Below are 16988 nucleotides of genomic sequence, written 5' to 3'. Positions count from 1 at the left end.
AGGTGGCGGCAGTTGGGCTATCAGAGCAGCCAGGACATGCTGCGCGACAGCACCATCAGGTGGAAGGTAAATACTGCAGACGGTGATAGCCTGTGGCGTCCACACCCGAACAGCGATGGCCTCTAAAGCTGTTTGTAGAGGTACAAACGCGCTGTGAAGAGAGTTAAGGACATATATGCAGACGCCACCAGACACCCTTTCATAAGCTGCCCGGTTCTTAAAACAACCCCGATAGCCACGGAGGGCGGGGGTTCGCATCGCTGGAAACCAAGTTTCCTGGAGAGCAATGCAGAAGAAAGGGCGAAGGCTGATAAGTTGGCGGAGCTCAGCTAAATGGTGGAAGAAACCGCTGCAGTTCCACTGGAGGATGGTACTGGCCATTGCTGGGAAAGGCGTGACGGGACGGGGAAGGCAGATTACGCCGCTGGGTCACCTGCTGCCTCCAAGTGAGCACCTGTGCCAGTGCTTTCCATGGCGTCGGAGGGACTGGCGAGATCGAGGTCCTCAGCGGACGCCAGGATCTCCACCTCGTCCTCAGACGCAGAGTTTGAAGGTTGCGGTGGGACAGGTGCCACCGCAATGTCAGGATGCTTGGGAGCCTTTTTCTTCAACTGCTTCGCACGCTGTGCCTTGGGAGGGTCTGGCTGGGAGGGCCCCACTGGGTCAGTCTCAGGGATGGACGACGACCGTGAAGCCCTATGACCAGCGACCGGTTGTTGCTTCAAAACTTTGCGGGTATCCGCTTTGACACTGGGCAAAGCCTGGGAAGGGAGGGCCCCAAGGGACCCCTTCCTGGCTAGAGTAGCCGAAGAAGCCCTACGCTTCTCTGGCTGGGAAGGGGGCACGAATGTCCCCGATGGTTGGGGTGGTGTCGCTCCTGGAGTAGATGGAGAAACAGAGGGCGAAGTGCTCCCCACAACCAAGGGGGCCGGGTCATTTTGACATAGCTGACAGGCAACAGTACGTGACGACACGGGAGAGGATCGGACCGCTGTTGCAGCAGCGGCATAGGTGGATGTCATGGGCACAGGATGTAGCCGCTCATATTTCCGCCTTGCCTCGGTGTAGGTCAGGCGGTCCAGGGTCTTATATTCCATTATCTTCCTTTCCTTCTGGAAGATCCGACAGTCCGGTGAGCAGGGGGAATGGTGTTCTCCACAGTTAACACAGACGGGAGGCGGAGCACATGGAGTATCAGAATGCGAAGGACGTCCGCAATCCCGACACGTGATGCTGGAAGTACAGCGAGATGACATGTGCCCGAACTTCCAGCATTTAAAACACCGCATCGGAGGAGGGATATATGGTTTCACATCACAACGGTAAACCATCACCTTAACCTTTTCGGGTAAGACATCACCCTCAAAGGCCAAGATGAAGGCACCGGTGGCTACCTGATTATCCCTCGGACCCCGATGGACGCGCCGGACGAAGTGAACACCTCGTCGCTCGAGGTTGGCGCGTAATTCATCGTCGGACTGCAGAAGAAGATCTCTGTGGAATATAATACCCTGGACCATGTTGAGACTCTTATGCAGCGTGATGGTAACTGAAACATTCCCCAACTTGTCACAATTGAGCAACCTCCGTGACTGGGCAGAGGATGCCGTTTTGATGAGCACAGAGCCAGAGTGCATCTTGGACAAGCCCTCCACCTCCCTGAACTTGTCCTCTAAATGCTCCACAAAAAACTGGGGCTTGGTCGACACGAACGATTCTCCATCAACCCGCGTACACACAAGGTACCGGGGTGAATATTCGCCACTGCCTTCTTTAGCAAGACGTTCCTCCCATGGAGTAGCTAGGGAGGGAAACGATCTCTGATCCAATTTCTTCCCGTTGAGGTTAGACCTCGATCGCTTAGAGACTGCTGGTGGAGGCCCACCAGCGATAGATGATGTACCACGCTTCATTGCGGGTCATCCGCCCTGATGCCACCTACTCCGACCAAGGGCCCTCCCCACGGGCGCCACCCAGCCACAGCAATAGCCACCTGGCAGGATGGCCATTGCCGGGAGTCCTGATGCCCCAGGGAGATGGGCATCTACTCCTTGGCATACATGGGGAGTGAACGGCGCAGGCATCAGTAGAGCGATCCCTGTGTTGTCAGGGGCCTACAACCAAGAGGGTACATGGCGGCCCCACCACAACGGACTGGCTACCGTGCTGGATGTTAGGTGACATGTGGTCCATTGGCGTCGTCAGTGCAGAAAATGGCCCTGCACAGTGCTTGGCAGAAAGTGCACACAGGGGCGCATCGATGCCCAAGAGATGGAGAGCGGGCAAGACTGCAATGCAACGACGAATAAGATGGCGAAAGTTCTCAACACAACACGGACACAATGCACCAAGTAAGGCGCCCTTCCCCAATCGGCTCGCTCTTCGGAAAAATTTTGAGATATTGAGGTCAAACCCGACAGGGGACCATCACATAAGGCCGAAACGTTTGAGACTCCTTTTAGTCGCCTCTTACGACAGGCAGGAATACCGCGGGCCTATTCTAACCCCCGAACCCGCAGGGGGAGCCCGTACAGGACCTGCAACATGTGGTCATGCATTATCCTGCTGAAATGTGGGGTTTCGCAGGGATCAAATGAAGGGTAGAGCCACGGGTCGAAACACATATGAAATGTAACGCCCACTGTTCAAAGTGCCGTCAATGCGATCAAGAAGTGACCGAGACATGTAACCAATGGCACCCCATAACATCATGCCGGGTGATACGCCAGTATGGTGGTGACGAATACACGCTTCCAATGTGCGTTCACTGCGGTGCCACCAAACACGGATGTGACCATTATGATGCTGTAAACAGAACCTGGATTCATCCGGAAAAAAAAAAAAAAAAAAAAAAAAAAAAAAAAAAAAAAAAAAAAATTACGTTTTACCATTTGTGCACCCAGGTTCATCGTTGAGTACACCATCGCAGGTGCTCCTGTCTGTGATGCAGCATCAAGAGTAACCGCAGCCATGGTCTCCGAGCTGATGGTCCATGCTGCTGCAAACATCGTCGAACTGTTCATGCAGATGGTTGTTGTCTTGCAGACATCCCTATCTGTTGACTCAGGGATCGAGACGTGGCTGCACGATCCGTTACAGTCATGCGAATAAGATGTCTTTCATCTCGACTGCTAGTGATACGAGGCCTTGGGATCCAGCACGGTGTTCCATATTACCTTCCTGAACCCACCAATTCCATATTCTGCTAACAGTCATTGGATCTCGACCAATGCGAGCAGCAATGTCGCGACATGATAAACCAAAATCACGATAGGCTACAATTCGACCTTTATCAAAGTCGGAAATGTGGTGGTACGCATTTCTCCTCCTTACACGAGGCAGGAAGGAGAAAGGAGAAAATATAAAAATGCAGTAAATGAAGCAGGCAAAAAGGAATACAAACGTCTCAAAAATGAGATCGACCGGAAGTGCAAAATGGCTAAGCAGGGATGGCTAGAGGACAAATGTAAGGATGTAGAGGCTTATCTCACTAGGGGTAAGATAGATACTGCCTACAGGAAAATAAAAGAGACCTTTGGAGATAAGAGAACCACATGTATGAACATCAAGAGCTCAGATGGAAACCCAGTTCTAAGCAAAGAAGGGAAAGCAGAAAGGTGGAAGGAGTATATAGAGGGTTTATACAAGGGCGATGCACTTGAGGACAATGTTATGGAAATGGAAGAGGATGTAGATGAAGATGAAATGGGAGATACGATACTGCGTGAAGAGTTTGACAGAGCACTGAAGGACCTGAGTCGAAACAAGGCCCCCGGAGTAGACAACATTCCATTGGAACTACTGACGGCCTTGGGAGAGCCAGTCCTGACAAAACTCTACCATCTGGTGAGCAAGATGTATGAAACAGGCGAAATACCCTCAGACTTCAAGAAGAATATAATAATTCCAATCCCAAAGAAAGCAGGTGTTGACAGATGTGAAAATTACCGAACAATCAGTTTAATAAGCCACAGCTGCAAAGTACTAACACGAATTCTTTACAGACGAATGGAAAAACTAGTAGAAGCCGACCTCGGGGAAGATCAGTTTGGATTCCGTAGAAATACTGGAACACGTGAGGCAATACTGACCTTACGACTTATCTTAGAAGAAAGATTAAGGAAAGGCAAACCTACGTTTCTAGCATTTGTAGACTTAGAGAAAGCTTTTGACAATGTTGACTGGAATACTCTCTTTCAAATTCTAAAGGTGGCAGGGGTAAAATACAGGGAGCGAAAGGCTATTTACAACTTGTACAGAAACCAGATGGCAGTTATAAGAGTTGAGGGACATGAAAGGGAAGCAGTGGTTGGGAAGGGAGTAAGACAGGGTTGTAGCCTCTCCCCGATGTTATTCAATCTCTATATTGAGCGAGCAGTAAAGGAAACAAAAGAAAAATTTGGAGTAGGTATTAAAATCCATGGAGAAGAAATAAAAACTTTGAGGTTCGCCGATGACATTGTAATTCTGGCAGAGACAGCAAAGGACTTGGAAGAGCAGTTGAACGGAATGGATGGTGTCTTGAAGGGAGGATATAAGATGAACATCAACAAAAGCAAAACGAGGATAAGGAATGTAGTCAAGTTAAGTCGGGTGATGCTGAAGGTATTAGATTAGGAAATGAGACACTTAAAGTAGTAAAGGAGTTTTGCTATTTGGGGAGCAAAATAACTGATGATGGACGAAGTAGAGAGGATATAAAATGTAGACTGGCAATGGCAAGGAAAGCGTTTCTGAAGAAGAGAAATTTGTTAACATCGAGTATAGATTTAAGTGTCAGGAAGTTATTTCTGAAAGTATTTGTATGGAGTGTAGCCATGTATGGAAGTGAAACATGGACGGTAAGTAGTTTGGACAAGAAGAGAATAGAAGCTTTTGAAATGTGGTGCTACAGAAGAATGCTGAAGATTAGATGGGTAGATCACATAACTAATGAGGAAGTATTGAATAGGATTGGGGAGAAGAGAAGTTTGTGGCACAACTTGACCAGAAGAAGGGATCGGTTGGTAGGACATGTTCTGAGGCATCAAGGGAATACCAATTTAGTATTGGAGGGCAGCGTGGAGGGTAAAAATCATAGGGGGAGGCCAAGAGATGAATACACTAAGCAGATTCAGAAGGATGTAGGTTGCAGTAGGTACTGGGAGATGAAGAGGCTTGCGCAGGATAGAGTGGCGTGGAGAGCTGCATCAAACCAGTCTCAGGACTGAAGACCACAACAACAACAACACGAGGCATCACAACAACGTTTCACCAGGCAACGCCGTTCAACTGCTGTTTGTGTATGAGAAATCGGTTGGAAACTTTCCTCATGTCAGCACATTGTAGGTGTTGCCACCGGCGCCAACCTTGTGTGAATGCTCTGAAAAGCTAATCATTTGCATATCACAGCTTCTTCTTCCTGTCGGTTAAATTTCGCGTCTGTAGCACGTCATCTTCGTGGTGTAGCAATTTTAATGGCCAGTAATGTAGTATGGGTAGAGTTTATACCTGACAATCGGACTAAACTACTAATTGGATCATTTTACTGACCCCCCAACTCAGAAGATATTGTTCTTGAACAGTTCAAAGAGAACTTGAGACTCATTTTAAACAAGTACCCCACTCATAGAATTATAGTCAGTGGTGACTTCAATCTACCCTCTATATGCTGAAAAAATAATATGTTTAAAGCGGGCAGCAGGCATAAAACGTCATCTGAAATTGTACTGAACGCTTTCTCAGAAAATTATTTTGAACAATTAGTTCATGAGCCCACTCGAGGCGTAAATGGTTGCGAAAGCATACTTGACCTTTTAGCAACAAATAATCCTGGACAAACAGTGAGTATCGTGACGAATACATGGATTAGCAACCACAAGGCAGTTGCTGATAGACTGAATACTGTAACACCTACAACCATCAAAAAGAAAAGAAAAGTATATCTATTTAAAAAAGCTGATAAAATATGCTCCTAACGTCTGTTTAAGAGATAGTCTTCACTCCTTCCAATCTGATCATGTAAGTGTGGAAAAGTTGTGGAATGTTTTCAAAGAGATAGTATCAACATCAGTTTGAGATATATACCACACAAATTAATAAGTGATGGTACTGAAGGTTGTAAGAGGAAGGAAAAAGAACTGGTTGGGACATTTATTGAGAAGGGAGTGCTTGCTAACAGATGCTCTGGAAGGATTGGTTTGTGGGAGAAGACTGAGAGGAAGAAGGGGATACAAGATGATAGACGACATAAAGGGAAGAGGAAATTATGCAGACCTGAAGAGGATGGCAGAAGACCGGACAGCCTGGAGAACTACCATGTGAAAACCTGCCTTTTAGCAGAACACTGATGATGATGATGATGATGATGATGATGATGATACTGACCCCCCACGGTACACAAAATGGGTCAGATCATTGTTGCAGAAGCAAAGAAAAAAGCATGCCAAATTTAAAAGAACGCAAAATCCCCAAGATTGGCAAAGTTTTACAGAAGTTCGAAATATAACATGTACTTCAACACTTTTAATAATTTCTACAACGAAATTCTGTCTCAAAATCTGGCAGAAAACTCAAAGAGATTCCGGCCATACATAAAAGCACACCAGTGGCAAGACTCAATCAATACCTTCACTGCGCGATAACAACGGTGAAGTCACTGGTGACAGTGCCACTAAGGCAGAGTTATTAAACACGGTTTTCCGAAATTCCTTCACCAAATAAGATAAAGTAAATATTCCTGAATTCCAATCAAGATCAACTTCCATGATGATAAACATAGAAGTAGACATCCTCGGTGTAACAAAGCAGCTTAAATCACTTAATAAAGGCAAGGCCTCCGTTTCAGACTGTATACCAGTCAGGTTCCTCTCAGAGTATGCTGATAAAATAGCTCCATATTTAGCAGTTAAATACAACCACCCTCTCACAGAAAGATCCGTACCTAATGACTGAAAAATTGCTCAAGTCACACCAATACCCAAAAATGGAAGCAGAAGTAATCTGCTGAATTACAGGCCTATATCACTAACGCCGAATTGCAGTAGGGTTTTGGAACATACACTGTATTCAAACATTATGAAGTACCTTGAAGAAAACTATTTATTGACACATAGTCAGCATGGATTCAGAAAATATCGTTCTTGTGAAACATAACCAGCTCTTTATACTCATGAAGTAATAAGTGCTATCGACAGGGGACGTCAAATTGATGACATATTATTAGGTTTCCAGAAGGCTTCCGATACCATTCCTCACAAGCTTCTTCTAACCAAACTGCATGCCTATGGAGTATTGCCTCAGTTGTGAGACTGGATTCGTGATTTCCTGTCACAAGGTCACAGTTCGTAGTAATAGACGGGAAGTCATCCAGTAAAACAAAGTAATATCCGACGTTCCCCAGGGAAGTGTTATAGGCTCTCTATTGTTCCTGATCTACATTAATGATGTAGGGTTTTGGAACATACACTGTATTCAAACATTATGAAGTACCTTGAAGAAAACTATTTATTGACACATAGTCAGCATGGATTCAGAAAATATCGTTCTTGTGAAACATAACCAGCTCTTTATACTCATGAAGTAATAAGTGCTATCGACAGGGGACGTCAAATTGATGACATATTATTAGGTTTCCAGAAGGCTTCCGATACCATTCCTCACAAGCTTCTTCTAACCAAACTGCATGCCTATGGAGTATTGCCTCAGTTGTGAGACTGGATTCGTGATTTCCTGTCACAAGGTCACAGTTCGTAGTAATAGATGGGAAGTCATCCAGTAAAACAAAGTAATATCCGACGTTCCCCAGGGAAGTGTTATAGGCTCTCTATTGTTCCTGATCTACATTAATGATGTAGGAGACAATATGAGTAGCCGTCTTAGATTGTTTGCAGATGATGCTGTCATTTACCTTCTTGTAAAGTTATCAGATGATCAAAACGACTTGCAAAATGATTTTGATAAGAAAAAGTGGCAATTGACCCTGAATAAAGAAAAGTTTGAAGTTATTCACATGAGTACTAAAAGAAATTAGCTAAATTTTGATTATGCAATAAGTCACACAAATCTGAAAGCTGTAAATTCAGCTAAATACTTGGGGATTACAATTGCAAATAACCTAAATTGGAACGATCACATAGATAATATTATGGGTAGAACAAACCAAAGACTGTGATTCATTGGCAGAACACTTAGAAGGTGCAACAAGTCTACTAAAGAGACTGCTTTCACCACACTTGTCCGCCCTATTCTGGAGTATTGCTGTGCAGTGTGGGATCCGCATAAGGAGGGACTGACAGATGACATCGAAAAAGTACAAGGAAGGGCAGCTCGTTTTGTATTATCGCGAAATAGGGGAAATACTATCACAGTTCATGACACGTGAATTGGAGTGGCAATCATTAAAACGAAGGCATTTTTCATTGTGACGGGATCTTCTCACGAAATTTCAATCACCAGTTTTCTCCTCCGATTGCACAAACATTTTGTTGGCACCTACCTAGATAGGGAGGAATGATCATCAAAATAAAATAAGAGAAATCAGGGCTCGCACAGAAAAATGAAGTGCTCGTTTTTCCCACGTGCGATTAGGGAGTGGAACGGTAGAGAGGCAGCTTGAAGGTGGTTCATTGAACCCTCTGTCAGGCTCTTTATTGTGAATAGCAGAGTAATCACGTAGATGTAGATATACATAATTAGTTAGAACATTGTCAAAGCATGTTGCCGATTTCCATGGTCTCTGGTAGATTCAAAGAAATTCAATTTGAAACCATATTTCTTTACCAAATCAGTGAATCTTGAAGCGTGGCTACTATCACATGTGATATCAATATTAAAATCAGCAGCTATTACAACTTTTTTCTTTTTTTCTCTACAAACATCTTCTAACATGATTTGAAGCTTAGACAAAAATAGTTATGTTGTTGATGTCCCTGTAATTCTGTATATTGAGATTATTATAGCATTTGCTAGTGAGTCCACTATTTCTATGCAACAGCTCTTGAACACACATTCTTCATTTAAATAATTAAAACAGTTTGTTGTCTCCTAATTTATATCACCATGTAGAAGACTCCACATGACTTGTTTATTCTGCAAAAGCTACTTGCTAATCTGATGTTCCCTATTTTGTGTAGAATTTTAATTGTGCCCTCAGTAAACCAGTCCTCATGTAAACAAACAACTTTAATATTTGGACATTCTGATAGAATGATTTCCACTCCATCTATTCTGCAGCTTTTATTGTTAGAAGTATCACTGTTTTATATTCCAGTGGATAAAATACCTACTTTTGAGTATCACTTACAGGCTTTAACACATTTCTTGCCAGATAATGGCTTGGTTCAGTCTTTCTTAGTGCTACGGTACACAAGTTTTTTCACTTCTTTTTCACCCCAATTACTACTTATAACTTTCCCTTATTTTTTATGATCTGGCAAGTATCTATGAACATCTTACTGAATATTTTTGAGCCCAACCTATTCAGATGTACACCATCTTTGGCAAGACACTTTGCACTTAGAAATTTTTTGGGATCAATGAAAACGACTCCTAGTTTATTGCACTGTTCTTTAATATTGCCGTTTATTCTCTGCACACAGCTGTCACTCACCGATCTTCTATACACAATGCCACTTACTATTATTCTCGAATTTGGGTAGAATCTTCTGGGTGTTCGGATGAGGTTGCTTGTGTGGTTTACAATTTCTTCCTCACTGTTGTTTCGAAGCGAATTTGTTCCCACATGGATAAAATACCTTTTGGATTTCTGCTATGCTTATCTGCTGCGTTCCCTCTTGAGTTTAAGACGTTGTTTAGGTGTGTATGCATTTGATGCATCCTGATTCCAAGTCGAACATCGATTTCGAAGTTTGGTATGACTATGTTTATCAACAATGAGTCATCTGTAATAAAGAATTCACTTTCTGCCTTATTATAATGCTTCTTTCTGTCTTTTTTGTACGTAATGCTGGTCCACTGATATTTTTTTGGTTCTTCAGTATCTTCAATTTCTTTTTCTTTCATAATGACGGCTGACTTTTTTCGTTGTTTATCAGTTGTATTACTCCGCATATTTGCCGATATAGGTCCATCTAATACTGAAGTTTTTTCACATGCACAACACTTTTCACGTTTCAATGCAATATTTTCGTGATTTAGTAACGTCAGTTATGCTTTCGGAGCATCAATGTCACTTTGAAGAAGATGAATAATTTCGTCCTTAGAACTTAGTGCGGATGTTAGTCGTACATTTTTGTCACTAGTACAGTCGAGGCATGTCCACTGAATATCGTCATTTATAAATTTCAGACACACGTTTGCAAACTTCTGATGTAACCAAAAGCTGCATTTAGTTCACCAAATTCCGTTGACTACACGTTTTTTACTCTTTCTGCTGAAGAACCATTTAATTCCAACCGATTTTGGAGCATCCTATCACCACACAATCCTACCGGCGCCATCTTCCTTCCTCCCTGCTCCCTAGACTTGAAAAGCAATTCTTTTTTATGTTATTGTATTATATATTATGTGACATGAAAACTAATGAAAGCAGAATGTATGTAGCAATCACAGACTAAAGGACAAAATGTGTGATGAAACTGATGGTCTTACACGTGGAATTAAGGTAGGGGGCCTGCTGATATTGTTTGGCACACCACTTGGAAAGGGGTGCATTCCTAGCTGGGTGTATTCATTCTATTATTCTGGCTCTATTCTAACTCTTTCCTATCTGGCTTCTGTTCCCATTTTGCTCTTCAATACTTTTGTCGGTCTGTTCCGTATGAGGTCTGTCTCATTATATGTCACCACAAATTCAGTGGATCAAGTGATCTGACAGTTCTACGCTTGAGGCATCTGCCATTTTGTGCATTAAAAAATTCTTGCAAAGTAGGGCAAGAAATAATTTTTATTGTAGTACTTTTTTATATGTTGAGGGTTCTGTGTCTTGTATGAATGTTAAATTCGGAAGTAAGAAGGTTGTGGTATCCAGTCTGAATGACAAATTAGAGTCAGCTTTGGAGTTTGGCAAAATGAATGTGTACTGTGAGGATAGGAGGTCAATTAATGATGGGCAACAGTAACAATACTGAAGGAAATAAAGTGGAGTTTGCTTCGGTGAAAGTCAGTGATTATTGAGTAAAGACAGGAGATCCTGAAGTTGGTGTTTTTAAAGATAGTAATGCACAAAAATGAGTGTTTTCTCCAATAAAGAGGTGGAAATTTACAATGAAGAGGTAACAGTTCCTGTGTCATATGTTGTGGTCAAAATGGCAATGCACAAACCCATGCTTACTTTAAAGAAACAAGAGAGGCTTATGTGGAAGAAGAGGTGCTGATGTTGCTATGACAGCTGAAGCTGTTAGTGATGAAACGTAGCTTAATGACGTAAGTTCTGTTGCATGTAGCATGAAATGTAAGTGCTGAACAGGCACATTTATTTTGCTAAACCATGTGAAAGTGAGATGGAAATGAAATTTGATCCTACCAATTGGACATAAAAAATCAGAAATGGGCTTCAAATCTGATGTACACTTTTTTCTAAAGTGACATATCTGGTGACAATCTCAAAATGGTTACAGATATTTAAATGTAATACAGGATCTATTGTCATGCCGCTATGATAAGACCAGTGGATGTAGTTTTATGTCAAAGAACAGAGTTATTAGTAGGAATATTTGTTATATATCATCTTTTCGATTATCCCATTTATCTTATATGACATTTGATAAAAATTTGTGAGCTACAGAACAGGAAAACAGGTCAGTTTCTGTAATTGTTTTGAAGGTTTGTGAGAAAGTAACTTTGCAAAGCGAAATTTTTCTCTTGTCATCATTTGAATGAAGTAATGATGCTAAGGTAGACAAAAATGTTGTATATCATGTAATGAAGAAGCTATGAATATTGAAATGACATAGTCCACATCTTGTTGGTATAACCACTTTTATTATTTTGTATCAAAATTTTTCTTGCATTGTATGGTTTTTCAACTTTCAAGAGGTAGTTGTAATGAAACTATTTATGGTGAGATAAATGTGCTAACTGATCCTGGGTGATATGAAATGACTGACTCCCAAGTTGAAGACTCAAAACCGAGAAATAACCTACCACATAGCTACATGAAAATGTTTAAAAATCAACATATATGAACACTTAATGTAATTACAGTGATGATTGCAGACTTCTAAAAAGATAAGCAACAATAAACAATCATCTGTACTTCACTTTTTAAATGTGTGTTTCAAAGATGATTTTGCGCAAATACATTATTTCTGCATCTCTTGTAGGCCTGCAATTTAGGGAATTTTTGCATAACTTATTTTACTGTTATTATTAGGCAGAAATGGTATATTATGTCAAGATCTTTCACAGCTACATTGCACTTGCTATTGACTGTTTTGTGCCCACTGATGCAGTCACTGTAGTAATCTTTGTTGCACTGTTAACCAACATCGATATTCCAAAATTATGTTTCATTTGGCACCATATGTAGGAAGTGTGTGCACCACATTCACAACTCCTTGGACTTTGTGGAACATCTCAGCAGCCTATGGATCTTGGACACAGACATCATGGTCAGTTTTGATGTGGTGTCTCTATTCACCAGGGTACCACTTCAGGACACACTTGATATAATTAGTGAGAAATTTGACAGACCCTTGCTGGATCATTTCAAGCACATTTTGACATCGACATACTTCCTTTGTGGAGGCCAATTCTATGAGGAGACTGAAGGAGTGGCCATGGATAGCCCCTTATCTCCAGTAGTGGCGAATCTGTTTATGGAGAAATTCGAGGATGAGGCACTTACAACTGTTGCCTACAAGCCGACGTGTTTCTTCAGATATGTTGATGACATGTTCGTCTTCTGGCCACATGGCAACAGAAGACTGGATAAGTTCCTGGACCATCTGAACACAAGACACCCCAACATCAAGTTCACTGTGGAACTAAAGGGTGATGGTCAGCTCCCATTCCTCAATGTCCTGGTAAAGAGGAAGGCAGATGGCACCTTATGCCATAGTGCGTACAGGAAACCAACACACACTGACTTATATCTACAGGCTGACAGCTGCCATCACCCAGCACAGAAGCAAGCAGTGCTGAAAACACACGTACACTGAGCCAAAACACTCTCTGACCCAGACAGCCTGACAGCGGAATTAGAACATCTACAAAGACTGTTCACAGACAACGGATACTCCACCAGGGACATCCGCAAAGTTCTCCATCCCACCAGACGACCTGAGGGAACAGGAGAGCAGGAAGAAGAGACCAGGAAAGTAGCCTTTCTACCATATGCTGGGCCTAAATATAACAAAATCAGCAGAATACTGAAGAAACACGATATCAAGAGTGTGTTCTGCCCACCTAACAAGATAAGGACACTCCTCGGAACTGTCAAGGATGATTTAGAATTAAGGAAACCTGGTGTCTACCATACACCATGTGAATGTGGGATGTCTTACATCGGTCAAACTACCAGAACAGTTGAAATAAGATGTAAAGAACGCCAGAAACATACCAGGCTACAACAGGTAACTAAATCTGCAATAGCAGAACATTGCCCGAACCTAGAGGGCATGATGGATTATGACAAAACCCCTGATTCTGGGCTAGTCTCATTAATGAATCGATTGAAATCGAGATGGCAGAGAACTTGATCAACTGGGAAGCTTCATACTGCGTAGAATCCTGTGTTGGAACTACTACAGAAACAACGGAAGAAAGTTCCCTCCTCCAAGAATGAACTACAGATGTCCAAGGACTTAAGTAACGGAACAGAACGTCGTACACGATACCAGGGGGCAGCAAGCTCCTTGGAGGATGGCCATTATAATATGCAGCTTCAACAGCAGCTGAATGCCACAGAAAGTGCACCTCACAGGCGCATACTGGGTTCAGAGGGCCAGGAGAATCCCTCGGTCACGAGAGAAACTCGCCGCAGTCGCGGACAACATAAGGAACTTCAACAGAGCTATGATAGTGCTAGGATCGTGCCTATCGGGCACGGACCCAATAGGGAACACCTTGTGTTGTCCACTACCTCAGAAGGGTGCTGCAATGGGTACGGACCAAAGAAGGCGCGTCTAGTGACTGATACCACCACCAGAAATGGCCACAGTGGGCGCTGACGGCATACGGAGCCCCACACACCACCCAGGCATAAATATGAGACAAGGTCAGCTCGTCAATCAGTCTCAGGGAACACCTGATGAAGACACCAAGTTATGAAGTCGAAATATTGTGTTAGGAAGACACGGATCAGCAGCAGTACACCTGATTCTACGAGATGCTTTTTTGATGTATCGCACTTGTGTGTCAGTCACACTTACAATACTCCTTACAACTATCCCTTAGTCAACACAGCTGAGGCACATTCAGTACAATTGTACCTACACGCAGCCATGGCATAATTTTGATGCAAGATATTATTTGACATCACATCCAGCAAGAATGTACCACATGATGTACTTAAAGCTGTCAGCTGTCACTCAGTTATACTAGTATTTACTAGTATCTACAGTTTTGACAACAGTGGAGTGCAACATGTAAAAAGAGTGTGAGGTAAGATTTTTTACCTAGGTGGTTGATCTTCTGCGATTAGTTGATTGGAGGCAGTAGGATCTTCACAACACACGATGGCTACACTGCCTTGGAAGCCACATATGTCCAGCTCGATACCTTTGTACACCTTGTGGATAGCTGATGGACATAAACTGATATGCATGCACTTTCCAGAGCCTCCATTCTTTAGCTGGCACGGTTCATATTCTGTAACAATAAAAATAGGTGTAACTGAAGTAACAATGCTCCTTTAAATGATCTAAAGCCACCTGCAGTTGTCCATTTTCTCTATTTGTTATACAATTCACCTTTACTAATGATGCTAATGATATGGATTTGATTATGACTATGTGCCATCAACAAATTTTTGGTGAAGACATTTGATACAGGGCTAAGATCAAAATTGTGTAATTACATCACAAATAAAGAAGCTTGTGACAGCTTCATGCAACATTAAATCTTTTAAATAATTCAGTACAGCTGTGGACCCAGTATCAATGGAGGTCATCAAACGATATTCCCTTGCAGTACCTACATGAACATAGGGTAGAAACCACTAATGTAATGGCTTTAAGCTATCACTGGTAACTACAGCAAGCCACAAGTTTTGTAATAATTTCTGAAGCCCTTAAACATATTTTCAACTACATTAATGTGAAACTTTGAGAGATTCAGACAACTCTCTGTCAGCAACAAGTTAGAGTACCCAGTGCACTGTCAATTTATGTTGTGTGTACTTCAATATTCAATGTATCAGTTACAATACCCACAAACAATATGACTAACACATCTGCTGGCATACAGTGTTAGTTTGGTAGTTGTATTAAAGCAAACTAAATTTGTATGTTGTACGATACAGGTGGACTCTTGCTTCTTCTATTGCAACTGTTGTCTGAACTGCACGATGCCTCCCAACTGATTTAATACAAACCTCATTTGATATTATTAGTAAAATACACACATCTGTTTTATCTAGTAAGAAATTCATCAATAAAGCAGAAGCAATTAGCCACCAACAAATCCTTTACACATCACTTAAACTGTACTTAATTAGTAGTTAAATTTCTTATGGCTATCTGCCAGTTACTGAAACTGGACACCCTTTTGGACTAAAGTAAATGACTCTACTGATTCTTTGAACTGAGCTGTTGATTTGAAAAGAGACCTATGTTCAAGGGGTAATGTCTTCGACTAGCAATTAAAACTTCCTTGGTCCCAGTTTAAGACCCTGTAATTGCTTAAATTTTGAATAAAAATCATCAGCAGTGGCAACCATAGTCTTCCAGAATAAGAAGTCACATCCATTCTGCCAAAGGCCTTGTCAAAGAGGATGGATAAGCAGACAGATTCAGGGAATTCAGGGACTCTTTAAACCTTGGGATAGGAAACTGCTACTAAAAGGCAGAAGAAACGGCACTGATCAAATGCATAAGGATGAAGAAAGCAATGGAAACCACTGCATTAAAGATACACAATGTGTGTCCATGAGACATAAGGCCTGGGGAAAAAAAAAAGTTGTTACACTCTCTCAAGCTCTCCATTTGGATCTCTGGGAGGGAAATGCCATGAGGGAGTTGAGCATGTGAAAAAGAGGGAATAATCAACAATAGGATAACAATCTGAGAGTTGGAGCTTGGGATGTCAGGATGTCAGAAGTTTTGCACGTGGTAGGCAAGCTAAAAACTCTGGAAGGGGAAATGCTATGGCCCAGTCTAGATATAGTGAGGTTGGTGAAATGAAACAGAAAGAACACAAGGATTTTACATCAGATGAGTATAGGGCAATATTAACAGCAGCAGAAAATAATATAATGGAAGTAGAATTCATTGTGAATAAGAAGGTAGGGCAGGGGCTGATTTATTGTTAACAGTTCGGTGACAGGTGCTGTTATCAGGATCGACAAAAACCAATACCAGCAACAATAGTTCATGTACATTTACTGATGTTGCAAGCAGAAGATGAAGGGACAGAAAATGTATATGAAGATATTGAATGGGTAATTCAGTATGCAAAGGGAGATGAGAATCTAATAGTCATGGGAGATTTGAATGAAGTTGTAGGGGAAGAAGTAGATGAAGGGATTATAGGAGAACATGAGTTTGGTGGTAGAGATGAGAGAGGATAAAAACTAATTGAGTTCTGCCATAAATTTCAGCTTGTGACAGTGAATACTCGGGAAACAGCTGGGAGAGACAGGAAGATTCCAGATAGAATGTGTCATGGTCAGGCAGAGATGCCAAAATAAAATACTGGACTGTGAGGTGTACCCAGGACAGATATAAACACTGATCAATATTTAGTAATAAAAATGAGTAGGCTAAAGTCAGTAAGAATCAATGTGCAAAGAAGTGGGATATGGAATTGTTAAGGAAAGAAGACACATGCTTTAATAACTCTGTGGCTATAGATACTGTGATAATGAATAGCTCAGTAGGCAGTTCATT

At 42.0% G+C, this 16988-nt stretch overlaps 1 protein-coding gene across 1 annotated transcript in view; it reads right to left on the bottom strand.

Moving 5' to 3' along the window:
* Positions 1 to 16988, bottom strand: part of LOC124776800 (serine protease snake-like) — a 388660-nt gene that overhangs the window by 212540 nt on the left and 159132 nt on the right. Inside the window, exon 4 of the mRNA XM_047251945.1 lies at positions 14559 to 14751. Within this exon, the coding sequence (XP_047107901.1) occupies positions 14559 to 14751 (193 nt within the window). The remainder of the gene's footprint in view (positions 1 to 14558; positions 14752 to 16988) is intronic.

Source organism: Schistocerca piceifrons, chromosome 2 (assembly GCF_021461385.2).
Source record: "Schistocerca piceifrons isolate TAMUIC-IGC-003096 chromosome 2, iqSchPice1.1, whole genome shotgun sequence".
Taxonomy (NCBI): domain Eukaryota; kingdom Metazoa; phylum Arthropoda; class Insecta; order Orthoptera; family Acrididae; genus Schistocerca; species Schistocerca piceifrons.
Note: the sequence above shows the minus strand (reverse complement) of the source record. Positions and strands in the feature narration are given on the sequence as shown.